Here is a 20,648-nt window from a genome sequence, read left to right as displayed (position 1 = left end):
TCTACATCTCTTGTCACCCAAGGTTCTTTCAACCTACCATCTCTTCCTTACCTCAGTGGGACAAACTTGTCCAGCACTATCAGCAGGTGCTTCCTAAACAACCTCCACATTTCAGTCATGCATTTCCCTGAGAATATCTGTTCCCAATCGAGGCACCCCAGTTCCTGCTTAATAGCATTATAATTCCCACTGCCACAATTAGATACTTTCCCATAGTTGTGATCACTATCACCAAAATGCTGCCCCACTGAGAGATCTGATACGTGGCATGGTTCGTTGTCAAGCACCAAATCCAATATGGCCTCCCCTCTAGTCAGCCTATCTACATATTGCATCAGAAATCCTTCCTGGACTCACCTGACAAAAACTGCTTCATCCAAGCTATTTGAACAAAGTAGATTCCAATCAGTATTGGGGAATTACAGTCACCCATGACAACAACCTTTTTACTTCTACACATTTCCAATATCTTCCTCTAAATCTGTTTCTCTGTGTCTCGATTGCTATTGGAGGGCCTGTAGGAAACTCCCAATAAAGTGGCTGCTCCTTTCCGGTTTCTGACTTCCACCCATACTGAATCTGTAGACAAACCCTCCTTGTTGATTTTCCTTTCTGCCCCTGTGATACTATCACTGATTATCAATGCCACCACAACCCCCACCTCCCAGTCCCCACCACGTCTTTTGCCTTCCTCCCTAAACCTTTTGAAACATCTAAACCCTGAAACATCCAACAACCATTCCTGCGTCTGTGATATCCAAGTCTCTGTAATGTCCACAACATTATTGTTCGAAGTATTGATCCATGCTCTGAGTTCATCACCCTTATTCCTGATACTTCTTGTATTAAAATACACTTCAACCCATCACACTGATTGCACCTTTGCCCTATCAAGTGCCTATCCCTCCTCACAAATTCTCTGCATGCTGTATCTGGCCATTCATTAGCTACTTCATCATCTGATTCGTAGCTCAGGGATTCCCCCACACCCTCCCCGCCCCCACCTCTACCACCCCCCCCCCCCCCCGCCAATCTTGTTTCAACTAACAAACTTTCAACTAGAGATCGAGCAAGCCTCCCACCCAGGATATTAATGCCCCTCCAGTTCAGATACAACACATCCTCCTTGTCCAGGTCCTAACTTCCCCAGAATATATTCCAATGATCCACATATCTGAAGCCCTCCTTCCTACACCAGCCCTGCAGCCATGTGTTCACCTGCACTTGCTCTCTTTTCCTTGCCTCACTAGCCCAGAGTATTGGTAGCAACCCTGAGATTACTACTCTGCCTTCTAGCATCCAATCTAAATCCCTATATTCTTTTTTCAGGTCCTCCTCCCTTTCCAACTATGGTCTTCCAAGTAATCATAAATCTTTTCTCTCAGAATCCTCTCCAATATTTTGCACAACACTGACTTAAGACTGACTGGTCTATAATTCCCAGGATTGTCTCTATTCCCTTTCTTGAACAAAGGTATAACATTTGCCACCCTCCAATCATCTGGCACTACGTCTGGCTGCTCTCCCTCTCCCGTAAGAAGCCTGGGGCAGATGGATATATCCTAGGTTACCTTAGGGAAGAGATTGCTGCTGCGATGATTTTTGCGTCCTCATTGTCTACTGGTGTAGTGACAGGAAAATTGAACAGAACTCAATGATGCCTTGTTTCTGTTCTTTTCTTTTAAGTCATAGCGATTTTATAACAAGGTGAACAGATTTCCATCCACATAGTGTTCTGAAGAATTTCATACATGACCCTGGAGATTCTATCCAATACATTTGAGCATGGTCTCAGTCAAGGTATGGATAAAAACTAGTGCTGTCATTACCACAAGGCCATCAACAAAATCTTGAACAATAAGGTCAACCAGATATATAGAGCACTAGCTGCAAGGACATCTCCAAGCAATATTTCATCCTGATTTGGAATATGTTACTGTTCTGTTATTGACACTGTAGCAAAGTTTTAGAATGATCTTCCTACCTAATGTGCTTTATTGTTTTCTATATGCTCCCCTATATAAATCTGGTTTCAGACTACAAAAAGAGTACCACTGGAAAAGCTCACTTCCCTTAATAATCGAGGTCATATCCCATCTGGCCCGGGGGCTTTACTTATTCTTAAGTTTTTCAAAGTTTTTAAAACATCCTCTTTCCTGACATCAACCTGTTCTAGCATATGAGTCTGTTTCATGCTGTCCTTAGAAATATCAAGGTCCCTCTCAGTGGTGAATACTGAAGCAGGATCATTTGAGCAGGGTCTCAGTAAAACTCTCAATGAATTGATAACAACTGGTGCTGTCATTACCACAATGTTATCAACAAAATCTTGAACAATAAGGTCAACCAGATATATGGAGCACTAGCTGCAAGCACATCTCCAAGCAATATTCCATCCTGATTTTGTGTATATTGCTTTTCCTTCATTGATATTGTATCAAAATTCTGGAATTCTCTTCCTATCTAATGTGCTTTATTGTTTTCTATATGCTGCCCTATATGATATGTAATACAGGGAGTTATTTTTACTGAGTCAGATATCTGGAAACTTATTAACAACTAACTTTGCACACTATATTTTCTCACACTTACAAATATAATCTGTTATACATTCAAGACGGAAGGTGATGGCTGAGTGGTATGATCACTGGACTGTTACTCCAAAGAGTCAAGATTAGAGTGGTGCTAGAAAAGCAAAGCAAGTCAGGCAGCATCCGAGGAGCAGGAAAATCGATGTTTCAAGCAAAAGCCCTTCATCGATACATTGATTTTCCTGCTCCTCAGATGCTGCCTGACCTGCTGTGCTTTTCCAGCACCACTCTAATCTTGACTCTAATCTCCAGCATTTGCAGTAACCACTTCTGCCTTGTTTGTCCAAAGACCCAAGTAATGTTATGGTGACATGGGTTCAAATCCCACATGTGACTCCAGACCCACATCAATGCAGTTGGCTCTTAAGTTCCCTCTGGGATGGACAATAAATGCCAGCAATGCCTTCATCCCACAATGAATTTTAAGTAGTTATATTACTATTAAATTACATAAATACTTGATTGCCTGGCAGGTTGAATACCAAGTGAAGGCACAGAAAGTCAGATGGAGAATTTTTACATGAGACCATGGTCATGGTATCATCAAACTGTCTTGAAGGTATCTTGTTTTTCTGGGAATTACTAAACTTTAAGGGATGGCAGCTTGTAAGCAACTTCTTTAAAGCTATTAGGAATGGGAAAAAAATGCAAAAAAAAATGAATACATAAAACTAAACTCAAATTCTGCCAGTCAGAATATGTAAAGAGTAGCATCATGACCCGTTATTACTGAGCAACAGCCTGAAGCAGATCAAATTTTGTAGACTTGTATCAGCTTATTGTGAGTTTGGAAGTAATTCCAATGTACTTGTTAGGGTCGCTGTTCGGATCACCACGATCTGGATGAAGGAACTGAGTGTATCCTGGCTAAGTTGGCAGATGATACAAAGATCAGTAGAGTAGCAGGTAATGTTGAGGAGGCAGGGAAGCTGCAGAAATATTCAGGCAGGTTAAGTGAACGGGCAAAGAAGTGGCAGATGAAATATAACGTCATGCACTTTGGTAGGAAGAATTTTCTAAATGGGGAGAAGATTCAGAAATCTGAAATGCAAAGTGAGTCCTAGTCCTGGTTTCTCTTAAGTAAACTTGCAGTTTGAATTGGTAGTTAAAAAGGCAAATACAATGTCATTATTCATCTTGAGAGGACAAGAATATAAAAGCAGGGATGTATTTCTGAGGCTTTGTAAAGCTCAGGTCAGACCACATTTAGAGTATTACAGGCAATTTTGTGTCCCGTAGCTAAGGAAAGATGTATTAACCGTGGAGCAAGTCAAGAGGACTTTCCCAAGAATGATCCCAGGAATGAAAGGCTTAACATGTGAGGAATGTTTGAGGATTCTGGACTATACTCGATGGAGTTTTGAACGATGAGGGCGGATTGAATTGAAACAGAATACTGAATGACCTGGACAAAGTGGACATTGGAAAGATGTTTCTATTCGCACGAGAGATGAGGACCCAACGGCACAACCTTTGAGTAAAGGGAAGACCTTTTAGAATGAAGATAAGTAGAAAGTTCTTCAGCTAGAGAGTGGTAAAGCTGTGGAATTAATTGCCACAGAAGACTGTGGAGGTCAGGTCATTGCATATATTTTAGACTGAGATGGATAGATTGTTGATTGTCAAGGGAATGAAAGGTTACTGGGAGAAAACAGGAAAATGGGATTGCAAAACCTATCAGCCATGTTTAAATGGAAGAACAGACTCAATGGGCCAAATGGCCTAATTTCTGCACTTATGTCTTATGGTCTTATTTTTGATGGAATTAGAATTTGCTTTATTCTCACGTGTACTCAAGAAAGTACAGTGAAAAGTGTGCAATGCTGAAATCATTGGGACACTTTGGATTTGCTGATTTCATGTTAGAAATCTACCATCATATTTGCTCAATTAAGAGCATAATTATAAAGCAATTAAAATAAATAATAATTGTTTAGTAAAATCATTGACAAGATCTATGATAGATCTTCACAACCATCCTCACTGGTGTAGTAAGCTTTTACAGGTTGTAACTAAGCCAAATAAAACAGGAAATCCACCCTTTTGACACTTGGCACTTACCAAGTTAGGCATATTGAAACTAAAGAGGGTATCACAATTGCCTTAGTAAATGAGAGACACCCAGATTCAGATGAGTGACTTTTGCTGAAATGTGGATATCATTAGTAAAATAGAAACCTTTCCAATTCTCATCAATGAATAGTGACCATACATAGATTCAACATGAGGAAATTCATTTTTTATTTAAAAAGAAACTCTTTGCCAAGCAATAAAGGCTGCAAGAGTTGAAATAAAAATGAAAGCGAATGACCAAAAACAAAACATTGATTCCTATGTAAGAAATGAAACAAAGAGCTTTGGATACTGGAGACAAGGCTGAGGGTCAACCTTAGAGATGTTTATAAAATCATGAAGGGTTTAGATATGGTAAATAGACAAGGGTGGGTGAGTCCAAAACTAGAGGACATAGGTTTAAGGTGGGAAGGAACATACTTTAAAGGGACTTAAGGGCAATCTTTTCAAGCAGAGGGTGGTGTGTGTATGGAATGAGATGAGGGACAAAGTGGTGGGCTGAAAAAACACAGTAAGCAGGCAGCATCAGGAGGTGGAGAAGTTGATGTTCCAGGTATAACCCTTCTTCAGGACGTCACGATGCTGCCTCAATTGCTGTGTTCATCCAGCCTCCTGCCTGTCTACTTTGGATTCCAATAGCTAGAGTTTTTTGTCTCTGGAGGAAGTGATGGAGGCTGGTACAATTACAACAGTTTAAAAGCCATCTGAATGGGGATGCGAATAGGAAAGTTAAAATGCCTACAAATGGGACTAGATTAATTTAGGAAATCTGGTCAGCATAGACAGATCAGACTGAAGGGTCTGTTTGCATGCTGTACACCTCTATGACTCAATCACCCTAACTGAGACACACAGAAACAGAAATTGCTGAAGAAACTGAGCAGTGTGATAGCATCTGTAAGAGAAAATGGCAGTGTTTTCTTTCCACAGATGCTGCCAGACATGCTGACTTGGGGCACCTGATGTGACCTCCTCTATATTGGGGAGACAGGCCGCCTACTTGCGGAACGTTTCAGAGAACACCTCTGGGACACCCGGACCAACCAACCCAACCACCCCGTGGCTCAACACTTCAACTCCCCCTCCCACTCCATCAAGGACATGTAGGTCCTTGGACTCCTCCATTGCCAGACCAAAGCAACACGACGGCTCGAGGAAGAGCACCTCATTTTCTGCCTAGGAACCCTCCAACCACAAGGGATGAACTCAGATTTCTCCAGTTTCCTCATTTCCCCTCCCCCAACTTGTCTCAGTCCCAACCCTCTAAATCAGCACCGCCTTCCTCACCTGCAATTTTCTTCCTGACCTCTCTGCCCCCACCCCCACTCCGGCCTATCACCCTCACCTTGACCTCCTTCCACCACCCCTCCCCCAAGTCCCTCCTCCCTACCTTTTATCTTAGCCTGCTGGACACACTTTCCTCATTCCTGAAGAAGGGTTCATGCCCGAAATGTCGATTCTCCTGCTCCTTGGATGCTGCCTGACCTGCTGCGCTTTTCCAGCAACACATTTTCAGCTCTGATCTCCAGCATCTGCAGTCCTCACTTTCTCCATGCTGACTTTCTTTAGCAAGTACTGCTATTGTGGATTTCTGTGAAATTACTTGGTCGTATATTTTTTAAAAAATAATGACTGAAGAAGGAACAGGTACTGCATGAGGCACAACTGTTCAGCCAACAGTCTTTTTAGCCTGAATATCCTGACACCACTGTCCCACTCCACCAGACCCAATCATTTACGTCAAGCTCCAGGACCCGATATCCTCTCCTCCACCACAATCACCACTGCCAGACATAACACCCTCTCTGCCCCATAGGAGCCAACATACCCCCAACATCAGAGCTGACATATTTCCTCTATATCTGCTGAGACTTGATTTGCCCTCTTGTATCCAACTGGATACCCATTGGGCATTTTGCAGTTACTAGCGGTGTTCCACAAGGATCTGTTTTGGGACCATTGCTGTTTGTCATTTTTATAAATGACCTGGAGGAGGGGCTTGACGGCTGGGTGAGCAAGTTTGCGGATGATACGAAAGTCGGTGGAGTGGTGGACAGTGAAGAAGGATGTGGCAGGTTACAGCGGGATATAGATAAGTTGCAGAGCTGGGCAGAAAGGTGGCAAATGGAGTTCAATGTAGCTAAGTGTGAAGTCATTCACTTTGGTAGGAGTAATAAGAAGATGGATTACTGGGCTAATGGTAGGCTACTTGGTAGTGTCGATGAGCAGAGGGATCTTGGTGTCCATGTACACAGATCTCTGAAAGTTGCCATCCAGGTAAATAGTGCTGTGAAGAAGGCATATGGCGTACTGGGCTTTATTGGTAGAGGAATTGAGTTCCAGAGTCCTGAGGTCATGTTGCAGTTGTATAAGACTCTGGTGCAGCCTTATCTGGAGTATTGTGTACAGTTCTGGTCGCCATACTATAGGAAGGATGTGGAGGCAGTGGAACAGTGCAGAAGAGGTTTACCAGGATGTTGCCTGGCATGGTAGGAAGATCGTATGAGGAAAGGCTGAGGCCCTTGGGGCTGTTCTCATTGGAGAAAAGAAGGTTTAGGGGAGATTTGATAGAGGTGTACAAGATGATTAGGAGTTTAGATAGGGTTGACAGTGAGAACCTTTTTCCGCGTATGGAGTCAGCTGTTACTAGGGGACACAGCTTTAAATTAAGGGGAGGTTGGTATAGGACAGATGTTAGGGGTAGATTCTTTACTCAGCGGGTTGTGAGTTCATGGAATGCCCTGCCAGTATTGGTGGTGGACTCTCCCTCTTTATGGTCATTCAAGCGGGCATTGGATAGGCATATGGAGGTTATTGGGCTAGTGTAGGTTAGGTAGGCTTCGGTCGGAGCAACATCGAGGGCCGAAGGGCCTGTACTGTGCTGTATTTTTCTATGTTCTATGCTGTCAAAGTGGTTGTCTGTGATTCTGGACCTTTATGTTTCAGAATACTATAACCAGCAACTATGAGAAAAGAGGCACTGTTTGCTTTTCCCTGACTGGACAATGAGGGAGCTGTTAGAGTGGAACCTCCTGTCAGAAGTGTGAAGCTCTTTCATTGCATAAAAGAGAAGGAGCAGAGACAATCTATAGGTGACTGCCACTCCTTGGAAAATCTGGCCCTGTATCTTTACTCTTGAAACAGTCGCTGAAGCACACATATTGAATAAATGTACGGGTTTGTACATGTATTGTGTGGTATCAACAGCAGGGAAGTGGTTCTCAAAGAAATGTAAGGGTATTGCTGTCAGTTCTGCTAGCCCCATTACCGTCCCTCAGGAGACAGCACTTGATTCACGCATATGATGCATAGAAGGAGAGATCGATAATGTCTTGCCAGAGGCAGCATTGTGCAGATACTGATTCCAGCTGCATCAAGAAAATTTCAGGCTGACTGTACTTAGCATGCTTCAGCACATTTTATCATCATTCAGCTTTGTCATAATTATTGGGACCATACGTTCTTTAATTCAGTCAAAAATATTGAACATTTAACTGCAAAGAAAACATATCATTTACAGATCCAACAAAAATTCACAGGAAGTGTTTGTTAAAATTAAACTGTAGTAGTTTTGACTGTTAGATTTCAATAGTCAAAGAATATAATTTTCATGAAACTTGTCTTATTAATAGCTAAAGGTTTCATTCGTTAACCTAAAATATTTGTTAAATCAAAGTGAATGCACACATATGTTTATTGGACTAAACAACCTACACTTTCCCTCAGCAATTTTTTGGACAACAAAGAAAGAATGAACTTGAATGTGTGTCATAAAGTAATTAGTTATTTTTAAATTTAAGAATATTCTTTAGAGTATGACTATCATGTTCCTGTGTACTTTCTGTATATTATTTTAAATATAGTATACTAAATCATCTGTGTCTTGTATAATTTAGAATTTCAGTGCAAGTTATAACTGTGACTGTATATCACATATGTAGATAATCAAAACTCTATTCCTTTTTGGAAACACGGCAAAAGAACTGTTAGTCAAAGATTTCAGAGAACACAGCATAGAGACGCTATCAAATGTAACTTACCGTATATACTTGAGTAATCGTCAAATATTTTTGACTACTTTTTAAGGTAAACTTTATGGAGTCGAATATTACATGGATACTACTTTTGATGGGCTGAAATTCATGCTCGTCAAAATTCATACCATACCAATAGCAGAAGCCCAATTGATCTCTAAATGAATGAAGAAAAAAAAAATTATGATAATTCTGAAAATCCTGGGTGGAACACAACAATCAGCAAACTGGAAGACCGGGCGTGGAACACAACAACCAGCAGACTGGAAAGCTGGAAAGGAATGTGACAGCTGGCACATTGACTCATAAACATTGATCTGTTATTTGTGAAGAACTAGGGTCGACTTATATATGAGATATATGGAAAATTCCAGATTATTTGGCCAAAAATAGGCGGTCAACTTTTACATGAAATTGACTATTACTATTGACTATTACGGTAATGTATTGTTCACAATAAAAACATAATGTGTGTTACTGCTTTATGTGCAGATGGATGTACTGGACAGATTGGGAAGAAGAAGAAATAGACAACATGACAGGAAGAATTGAGAAAGCTTGGATGGATGGTTCCAATCGCCAGCTCTTTGTGACAACAATGATGCTATGGCCAAATGGTTTAACCCTCGACTATAACAATGGAATACTGTATTGGTGTGATGCATACTATGATCACATTGAAAGGATTTTTTTAAATGGCACAGATAGAATGGTGAGTGCACTTTCTTTTGTGCCATTGAAAACAACTCTGCAATTCATGGCACTAAGATGCAAATTAAAAAAAAATGATTTTACAATTAAGAGAATAATTTTTTTTAAAAACCCACCATCTTTTTTAGATTAGATTAGATTAGATTTTTACAGTGTGGAAACTGTCCCCTAAAATTAATTTAGTGATAGGAACTCAATGATGCACTTTTTCAACAGTTACGTTTCATGGAATTCTGCACAAACTAAATCAAATGAACAGAAAAGAGGCTTGTTAAATATAAACACCATTGCTTAGCTATTTAGTGCCCTTTACTTGGATGCTAAAAGGCCAATCTACCCTCGAGTATATTGGGCAGTAATTCATTACCAGCTGGAAGTGTACCATCAAATGCATCAGTAATACTCAAAAACACAGTGTACAGAGCATAAAGTGAAACAGTCATTATTTCCTTCCCTTGGGTTAACTCCAATCTATAAATGAAAATCACTACAGTCCACTTTCCTCACTAAGTCGCGACCACTGATGGTGTGTTTATCTAGAGTCCACCTTGTTTCAAGTGAGGTGCAATATTGATCTCAGCAGGTGCAGGAGTTGAAATCATGCTGTTTTGTATCACTAATCAGCCACCCAGCCAACTGAGCTAACCAAGCCAACAGATTAGCTTGCACTGTTCCCAGTGTATATACTCAGGAAAGCCAGGTCTAATTTTGTGATGGACATGTAGGTCTGAAAGGGACTATTTTGTAAGATGCTATCAATAATGTATAATTTATGAACTATAGTAGCAGTGTTTTTAATAACTTTCCCATTTAAAATGCTAACCACAGCTATCCCTTACTCCCACACCCTCAGTCACTGTTTGCCCCTCATCCACCACTGATGCCTTCACCTATCCTAGCCACTAGTCATTGCTCCCACCGCTACACCTTAAATCATTTGCCTAGCACCCACATTTCTGTAACAGTAGATGAGGCCCAACCTTCAAAGGGACTTCATTCATGAGCTGCCCTTATTCTCCACAGTTTTTTATCTGATGGAAATAATGCCCTGAGCCAAATACCAGGGATGCCTCAGGTTCAACATTACAAGCACACAGACTGACCACTGCACTCTCATTCACAGTCCCTCTCTGCACTGCACATACAGTCATGCAGCCTAATTTCTGTCCTAAATATGTCACATACATAGAACATGGAATATAGAGCAGTATAGCACAAGTTAGGTCCTTTGGCCCTCGATGTTTTGCCGACCTTCTATCCTACTCTAAGGTCAAATTAACCTACGTATGCTACATTTTACTATCATCCATGTGCCTATCCAAGAGTCGTTTGAATGTCCCCAATGTATCTGACTCTACTACCACTGCTGGCAGTACATTCCACGTACCCACCACTCTCTGTGTAAAGAACCTACCTCTGACATCTCCTATACTTTGAAGAAAATATTACAATCAATGCTGAATTATATCATACTATCATATCACCGTACATATTTCGGACAAAACATTATGCACAGCAATAATCAATTTTGCAAAATGTACTTAAAACACTTTATCCACTGATTTTTGTAACTCTCAATGATGTATGCATCCCTGAATTTGTTTTCTTTTTTTCTATCAAGTTCTATTCGCTTTTAATGTTATTTGTTTTTATGTTTTACACATATTACAGATAGTATATGGTGGGAAAGAAGTGAATCACCCCTTTGGATTGTCACATTATGGAAAATTTATTTTCTGGACTGAATACACAAATGGAACAATTTTTCAATTGGATTTAATATCAAAGAATGTTTCACTGCTTCGAAAAGAAAGGCCGCCATTATTTGGACTGAGAATCTATGATGCTCAGCAGCAACAACAGCTACAAGGTACTGTACATGTATGGTGCTAAAACAAGCTAATTATTTCATTTAATTGGACAATTCTTAAATTAATAGGTATGTAAGGACAAGATAGATGTTATTTTGTAAATCTAGTTTTTAATTATTTCTTGTTACAAGAAGCTTAGTGGAGATAGCTGAACAAAATAATCAAAGAAACGTTAATCCATCATGATTTAAAAATCCTGTTAAAATGCAAAATAACAGAAGACACAGTAAGAAATCTCTCATGGGGTTTACTGTGAAAAATATGGCACCTTGCAGGAGTGTCTGAGCAGTCATTTATGAATGAACAGCAACATATTTTTTGTGCAAACACAAACTGCAAGTGCCTTTTATTTTCATTTTTGACTTGTCTCACTCAGATGAGCTTCTAAAAATCATTCCAAATGGAAAATGGCACTATCGTGTGTCTGTAATATACAGAGTAACCCCTTCCTGGAAATCAATAAAACTTCCTAGTTCATGTTTAAATCCTGCTCCTTTAGTTGGGAAAAGATCAATTATAGACAAACCATTGTATTATATTAAAAATATGATTAACTGCAAACTATATATGCAAATGATAAAGGTTGAAAATACGCTTTGTTTCATAATCGTTTCACCGGATGGGTTTCTTTTTGCTTATGACAACTATTCTCACTGTTCCTCCTCTGTAGAGGTTTATTTATGTATGCATTATGTCGTTCTGCTTCAACAATTTTATTTTTATCTGTTGTCTGAATGCTTATCACGTACATCTTGCTTTTTTTGAGGATCAAACTGCCTACCTACTACAGAGAACAAAAATTAGAGATAATCGCAGAATCTGATTGGAGGAGGGATGTCGATCTGATCCTTGCCAGAATGCAAACTGTGCTCAGAACAAAATAGTAGCTGATATTTTACCACGCCAGTTCTTATTTTCAATTGGCTGACAAAGTATTGTCAAGATATTTAATTTAAAACCAAGTAAAAATGGCAGGGAGAGTTGAAAACAGGCCTGCAGGAAGAGATTGAACTACTGTTCTTGGAGCTGCTGTGTCAAGAAGATTGGGTGTGGTGAATAAACTCTGTCATTTTGATACAGCCAATTTTATACAGCTGCTGTAGACCAAATTCACTCTCTCTGTCCCTCGCAGGGAGGAAAATAACAGGACAGATAAAGTTTCATCTTTCAGCAAGCAAGTGTAGTGCCTAAAAGCAGGATTGAAGACCAAAGAAGTGAGTTTTTGAGGGCTTAGTTCAATTTGTAAAAAAAGGGTAACACCAAACATGTCAACTCATATGAATTAGTTGAAAAAACATGCTTTCTTATTAAAATTAACATCTCCTGTGATTTGTGAGTAAAGGCTGTAAAGTTTCTAGATTTAAAAACATAATTATCTTATATTAAACAACTGATTGTGATCTTTCTAAATTGTTCTCCACAGCATTACCGGAGAGCATGGTGTATTTTTAGAGTGGTATCTCTTAAAGGGATCCGTGCAAAGGAGCCAAGTACTCCGATATTGTCACATGGCTACAGGCTGTCTATACTGTAGTATGTAAGGCAGAGCCTATGTTTGGAGATCACTCGACTGTAAACATAGATTTAGTTGTAAGTAAAGCCACCAGAGATTTTCAATCCATTTTCTGGAGAAGAGCCATACCAAACTCAAACTGCAACAGATACTGGCAGATTTGCTGAGCTTCTCCTGCATTTTTGTGCTTGTAACAGAATCCATGTGCCCCATTTGCATTACTTTTAGACAACACATGAATATTATTACAAATTATAGCTGCAATCTCATGGTGTTGAAAGGTGAGGCAGTGGCTGGGAAGATTGCAGTAATCACATTAAGTAAGTGTACATTTTGAGTAATGCAGTGATCCAAGTAAGACAGAGTGGTGGTACTGTTTGGTGGTTGCTGTGAGTGGTCGCAAAAGGCTTTTGTGGCAATAGCAGTGGTTCCAGAAGTCATTATACCGATGGTGATGTTTGGCCAATGTTTGTATCTTGGCCTGATGTCATGACTTGGTCTTAAGCATATTTCAATGAGTTGTAATCAATATTTCCTAGTAGGGCTTGTTTTGAATACACTGAGCTGTTAACAGATTATCTAGGAAGGACCTTGACTTTGAGTTTTTGCTAACTCTGATGGCAATTTGCCAGGGTGGGGGTAGGAGTGAGGGGTTGTCCTCAGCTTGTTTTATTGCCCAATGAATATGAAGAAAAAAAAGATCAAACCAACCTTCTCTTTCTGAATTACCAGAGCATGATCTCTGCTGGGAAGAGATCATTAAATGTGTATCTGTGTTTGAGCAAAGCCTTGCCTCTTTGTGTGTATAAAGCTATTGTGTAAAAATAAATTCCACTCTGAAGCCCAACACGGAAGAATAACTGACTGAAGTGCAACATGGATAGGAAACCAATTGAAATGCTATCTATGTAGGATGCCAATTAATCCCAAAAATTGAGCACAGAATCATGAGTCAAGAGCCCAGATTGGATGACTAAATAATCTGTTGACAGCTCAGCCCACTCACAAACAAGACCTGACAGTGGAGGATTGGAAGTGGGAGATGTGGAGGAATAAACTGTTCTGCGAATGTCCATAAAATGGAAGCATGAGGCAACTCAAAATATGCAGCACAACTGAACAGAACAATTAGGTGCCAAATGAGGCTAATTGGTCACATTAAGCCTGCTCCAATAATCAATAAGATCAAGGTAGATCTGATTGTGGTGTCTTCTTTTCTGTTTAAACTTATGTTTCTCTTCTTTTTAAAAAAAATTCTTTCACAGCATGAGGGTGTTGCTAGCCAGGCAGCATTTATTGCCTGTACTTAATTGCTCAGATGGCAGTTAAGAGTCTACCACTTTGAATTGGGTTTGGAGTCACATGTAGACCAGACCAGGTAAGGATGGCTGTTTCTTTCCCTAAAGAACATTAGGGAAGTTTATTTTTCCCAACAATGAACAATTGATTCATGGTCATCAGTAGACTCTTAATTCCAGAGTCAAAAGGTATGGCACTACAAAAAGCACAGCAAGTCAGGCAGCATCCGAGGAGCAGGAGAGTCATCGTTTCAGGCATAAGCTCTTCATCAGGAATGTGGAGGGAGAAGGGGGTTGAGCAATAAATGGCGAGGGGGGGGGGGGGGGGGGGGGAGTTGGGGGGTTGGAGGGGTGTGGGTCAGACTGGACGGAAGGTAGGTAGGAAGAATAGGTGGCTGCACTTGATTGTGACAGGTCTGTGAGGGCAAGGTGGAGTGGATGGTTGGGAAGGAAGATGAACAGTTAGGACTGGTCAAGAGGGCAGTGCTGAGTTGAAGGGTTGTATCTGGGATGAATTGGGGAGGGGGGATTTGGAAACTGGTGAAGTCAATGTTAATACCCTGAAGTTGTAGGGTCCCAAGGCGAAAGATGAGGCGTTCTTCCTCCAATTGGTGGGTGACTTTGATTTGGTGGTGGAGGGTGCCCAGTATTTGCATGTCCCTGGGGGAGTGGGCAAGGGAGGTGAAGTGGTTGGTCACAGGGTGTTGGGGTTGTTTGCTGTGTACAGATCAGAGATGTTCCCTGAACCGCTGTGTAAACTGGCCCTTGGTCTCCCTAATGTAGAGGATACCACATCGGGAACAATAGATGAAGTAAATTAGATGGGAGAATGTGCAGAAAAATCTCTTCTGAATTTGATATTATCCTTTAGGGTCTTGAATGGAAGTGAGGGGAAGGTATGGGTGCAGGTTTTGCACCTCGGTACTGCCCTTTTGACCTGACCTACCTGTCCATCTTTCTAGTCAGCAACTTGGAGACAGATGGAAGGTTCAAGGCAAGCTGCCAACTTAATGAGGAGGTGTGCTCTCCCTCTGTACATCAAACATCAACTGACCCAGAACACCAGAAATGTATACATAAGCAATTCAGCAAGCTCAGATTTTAGCCATGTCACAAAGACAGGTGCTGAGGGTCTGTCTTGATTGGCTAATTGGAAGGCTGCTAAGATGACAATGTTGCTTTACCTCTGTCATCAGAATTTCCAATGTGAGGTGAATGGGTAACTTTAAAAGCATCAGCACCCATTCTAACATAATGGATTTTGAGGTTTTTCTTTGTCTAGAGCTGACTGGAAACAGATGGCTCATCTCCAAACAAGCTGTGTCAGTTTTAGTTGTAAATCACACAAGCCTAAGTTAAACTCCATCTGCCAACTGTTTGTCCATAAATTCTTTATCCACTTTGCAAATCCCTGTTTTTATCTCACCATATTGGATACCTTACACTTTGCTCCAACCAGTCATTGAAACCCTAGGACTTCTCCTGGAGACACTCCATTGGTTGTGCATTTCCATCTTGAAAAAGACTCATTAATCTCAAGTATGTCTTCTCTGTGTTCACCTATCCTCAATCCATGGCAATATGTTATCCTCAACATTGTGAGCTTCGATCTTGTGCAAGAAACTTTTAGAAGGCAACTTGCCTCCTGGAAATGCTAATAGACTACAACCTTTAGCTGTTATGTCATAGATTCATAGAATCCCTGCAGTACAGGTAAAGGTCATGGAGAGTGAGAAGAGTGTCCCAACCAGATCCACATCCCCATGACCCCACATTTCCCATGGCTAATTCACCTAACCGGCAACAACTTTGGACAGTGGGAGGAAACCAGGCCACCCAGCAGAAACCCATCCAGACACAGGGAGAATGTGCAAACTCCATGCAGATAGTTACCAAGGCTGGACTCAAACCCAGGTCCCCAGCACTGTGAGGCATCAATGCAAACCAGTGGATGCCAATGTGTTGCCCACATGTTCTCAAAAAACTCTTGTGTTTAAACTGAGTAGTGGGGGGAGGGGACAACTGGAAATTTAAGAAGGAAGTTAAAGGAAAGTGAGAATAAGAGAAGTTAAGACAATAGAATCAATGGAGCAGAAAACTCAAGAAGGGATCATACAGTATGGTCAAATGAAATAGGGATTGATAGGAAGGGTGAGGGGAGTAACAAATTAAGAATATTATGTATGAATGCACAAAGCATAAGAAATAAGGATAAGCTTGAGGCTCAGCTGGAAATTGGCAGGTACAATGTGGGGATAACTGAGACATGGCTTCAAGTGGACAAGGCTTAGGAAATCAATATTCAAGGCGATACGTGCTATCGAAAGGACAAACTGACAGGCAGAGGAGGTGGGGCTGCCCTGTTGGTGAGATATGATATTCAGTCCTTTGCGAGGGGTGGGGGGGGGGGGCATAGAATCAGGAGATGTAGAGTCAGTATGGATAAAGCTGAGAAATTTTAAGTAAAAAGACCCTAATGGGAGTTATCGACAGGCCCCCAAACAGTAGTCTGGATGTAGTGTGTAAGTTGAATAAGGAATTGAAATTGGCCTGTCGCAAAGATATTACTACAGTTGTTATGGGGGATTTCGACATGCAGGTAGACTGGGAAAATCAGGATGGTACTGGACCCCAAAAAAGGGAGTTTGTGGAGTGCCTCCGAGGTGGATTCTTAGAACAGCTTGTACTAAAGCCTACCAGGGAGAAGGACTTCCTGAAGAAGGGTTTATGCCCGAAACGTTGATTCTCCTGCTCCTCGGATGCTGCCTGGCCTGGCCTGCTGTGTTTTTCCAGCATCACATTTTTCAACTCTGGTCTCCAGCATCTGCAGTCCTCACTTTCTCCTACCAGGGAGAAGGCAATTCTGGATCTGGCATTGTGCAACAAACCAGATTTGATCAGAGACCTCGAAGTAAAGAAGCCATTATGGGGTAGTGACCATAATATGATAAGTTTTAATCTGCAATTTGAGAGGGAGAAGGGAGAATCGGCAGTGATAGTATTGCAGTTGAACAAAGGGAACTATGGAGCTATGAGGGAGGAGCTGGCCAAAGTTCAATGGTTCAATAACCTAGCAGGGATGGCAGTGGAACAACAATGGCAGGTATTTCTGGGTATAATGCAGAAGGTGCAGGATCAGTTCATTCGAAAGAGGAAGAAAGATCCTAAGGGAAGGTAAGGGTGACTGTGGCTGATGAGGGAAGTTAAGGAGTGATAAAGATAAAAGAGAAGTATAACATAGCAATGATGAGCAGGAAGACGGGAAATAGAATGGACTGGGAAACTTTTAAAGAGCAACAGAGGATAACTAAAACGGCAATACGCAGAGTAAAAATGAGGTACAAAGGCAAACTGGCCATAAATATAAAGGAGGATAGGAAAAGCTTTGTTAGGTATGTGAAAAGAAATGGTTAAGACTAAAATTGGGCCCTTGAAGACAGAAATGGGTGATTTTATTCTGGGCAACAAGGAAATGGCAGAACAGTTGAATAGGTACTTTGTATCTGTCTTCACTAGGGAAGACATAAACAATCTTCCAGATGTAATAGTTGCTGAAGGACCTAGGGTAATGGATGAACTGAAGGGAATTTATATTAGGCAGGAAATGGTGTTGGATCGACTATTAGGTCTGAAGACTGATAAGTCCCCGGGACGTGATGGTCTGCATCCCAGATTACTTAAGGAGGTGGCTCTCGAAATCGTGGATGCATTGGTAATCATTTTCCTATGTTCTATCGATTCAGGATCAGTTCCTGTGGATTGAAGGATAGCTAATGTTGTCCCACTTTTCAAGAAGGGAGGGAGAGAGAAAACAGGGAATTATAGACCCGTTAGCCTGATGTCAGTGGTAGGAAATATGCTGGAGTCAATGATAAAAGATGAAATTACGACTCATTTGGATAGCAGTAACAGGATATGTTGCAACTGGACTTTCAGAAAACCTTTGATAAAGTCCCACAGAAGAGATTAGTGAGCAAAATTAGGGCACATGGTATTGGGGGCAAGGTACTGACTTGGATTGAAAATTGGCTGACTGACAGGAAGCAAAGAGTAGTGATAAACGGATCCCTTTTGGAATGGCAGGCAGTGACCAATAGGGTACCACAATGTTCGGTGCTGGCACCGCAGCTGTTTACAATATACATTAATGATATAGATGAAGGCATTAACAGTAATATTAGCAAATTTGCTGATGACAAAAAGCTGGGTGGCAGGGTGAAATGTGAGGAGGATATTATGAGAATACAGGGTGACTTGGACAGACTAGATGGGTGGCAGCTGCATGGCAGATGCAGTTTAATGTGGATAAATGTGTGGTTATCCACTTTGGTGGCAAGAACAGGAAGGCAGATTAGGATCTAAGTGGAGTCAAGTTAGGTAAAGGGGAAGTACAATGAGATCTAGGTGCGCTTGTGCATCAGTCAATGAAAGCAAGCATGCAGATACAGCAGGCAGTGAAGAAAGCTAATGGCATGCTGGCCTTCATAACAAGAGGAATTAAGTATAGGAGCAAAGAGGTCCTTCTGCATCTGTATAGGGCCCTGGTGAGACTGCACCTGGAGTATTATGTGCAGTTTTGGTCTCCAAATTTGAGGAAGGACATTCTAGCTTTTGAGGGAGTGCAGCATAGGTTCACGAAGTCAATTCCTGGAATGGCGGGACTATCATATGTTGAAAGATTGGAGCGACAGGGCTTGTATACACAAGAGTTTAGAAGGATGAGAGGGAATCTGATTGAGACATATAGGATTATTAAAGGATTGGACACTCTGGAGTCAGGAAGCATGTTTCCGCTGCTGGGTGAGTCCAGAATCGGAGGACACAGAATAAAAATAAGGGGTAGGCTATTTAGAACAGTGTTGAGAGAAACTTCTTCACCCAGAGAGTGGTGGATTCATGGAATGCTCTGGCCCATAAGGCAGTGGAGGTCAAGTCTCTGGAAACTTTCAAGAAAGAGATGGACAGAGCTCTTAAAGATAGTGGAATCAAGAGTTATGGGGATAAGGCAGGAACAGGATACTGATTGTGGATGATCAGCCATTATCATAATGAATGGTGGTGCTGGCCTGAAGGGACAAATGGCCTACTTCTGCATCTATTGTCTATTGTTTATTGAATAGTAATCCTGAGATTATTACCTTTATAGTTCTGCTTTCTAATTTATCCCCAAGTTGTTTGAAATTGCTTAGCGGTTCCTCTTTCATAATCCTACCTACTTTAGACCACAATAATTGAATTCTTTTCCACCCATTCCAAGTTCTTCTTCAGTCCAGCAGAGATGTCATAAGCCTTGGCACCAAGTAGGCAACAGACATATGGTGACTCTGTTTTTGTTGCAGGGAACAGGGTTTTTTGTCTGAGCTATCCCCTATTAGGTTTATATGTGTCCTAAGTCCTCACACATGAATTGAACTTTGTACTTCAGTGCTTTCACGATTTGCTTATTGTCTTTGCAATATGTGCTCTCATTCACATAAGGAGCAAGAACCTTGTACAGAGGAACCTCGATTATCCGATCATTTGATTATCCAATAAAATACTCCCCACCCATGTCGTTTGGATAATCAAGGTTCCTCTGTACTTATTAGCTAATGGAACTGGCTGAGACTTCTCCAAAGCTAGATTTTGGATCACAATACCAGACTTTACTCACAGTCACACTCTTTGTACCTGACAATGAACTAACTTCAATGTGAATGATCTAAGGGATGTGACTGCCTCCTAAGATGCACTGTTGAGGTACTCTTTCCCTCTCCGTGACATAGCCCCAGCTCAGATTCCAAAGATTCTCAAGGATGCTGACTTGTTGTACATCCACCCACTGTCTCCCAATCACATGCTCCTGTTTGTTGTTTCTTATGTTCTTATGAGAAGCCCTACTGATGTAAGTATGTACCAAGATCTTATTAGATGGTGTGTACATGAGTAATCAAAACAGCAGCCCTTGTCAGAATGTGAAGTAGAAATTGTAAAGCAGCCCACATCAGTGTGACTCATCAGACAGGTTCTTGCACCATTGCCTTCACCAGCAACTGAGCAGAACCATAATATTTATGCAGTAATATTTCAAAAGAATAATGTGACAAGGTGAGTCAACTGGAGAAAGAAAGATGACAAGTACAATCCTACAAATCACATAGGTTAATTGCCATCAAATAACTCGTATTATTTTTGAAGCTTGCAAATTTCTTTTTTTCTGATTCATTATTATTGTGTGACTTCAAAACTTTGGAAGAGTTTTATTCACAAAACTGCTGTCAACATGGTGTTCATTTGCTGAAAATACTCCATATCATGTGTGACATCTATATTACTGTGCTACCAATGTTATTTGATAGATGTTATTTGCCCATGTTTAAGCTAAACAGAAATTGAACTGGACTGGTCCTATAATGCCCTGAATACAAGAGCAGGTCAGAGGCTTGGAATCCTGCAGTGAGTAACTCACTCCTGACTTTCCAAAGCCTGTTCACTATCTACAAGGCACAAGCCAAGAGTGTGATGGAATACTTCTCATTTGCCTGGAAGAATGCAGCTCATGTTATCAAAAAACTTGA

General features: G+C 41.0%; 1 protein-coding gene across 1 annotated transcript in view; it reads left to right on the top strand.

Annotated features, from left to right (window-relative positions):
- The window catches only part of LOC140482363 (low-density lipoprotein receptor-related protein 1-like), a 1,932,271-nt gene that overhangs the window by 978,775 nt on the left and 932,848 nt on the right, over positions 1-20,648 (top strand). Inside the window, exons 13-14 of the mRNA XM_072579726.1 lie at positions 9,191-9,410; positions 11,081-11,279. Coding sequence (XP_072435827.1) covers positions 9,191-9,410; positions 11,081-11,279 — 419 coding nt within the window. The remainder of the gene's footprint in view (positions 1-9,190; positions 9,411-11,080; positions 11,280-20,648) is intronic.

The sequence above is a fragment of the Chiloscyllium punctatum genome, chromosome 10, assembly GCF_047496795.1.
Source record: "Chiloscyllium punctatum isolate Juve2018m chromosome 10, sChiPun1.3, whole genome shotgun sequence".
NCBI lineage: Eukaryota > Metazoa > Chordata > Chondrichthyes > Orectolobiformes > Hemiscylliidae > Chiloscyllium > Chiloscyllium punctatum.
This window is presented reverse-complemented; position numbering and strand designations above follow the sequence as displayed.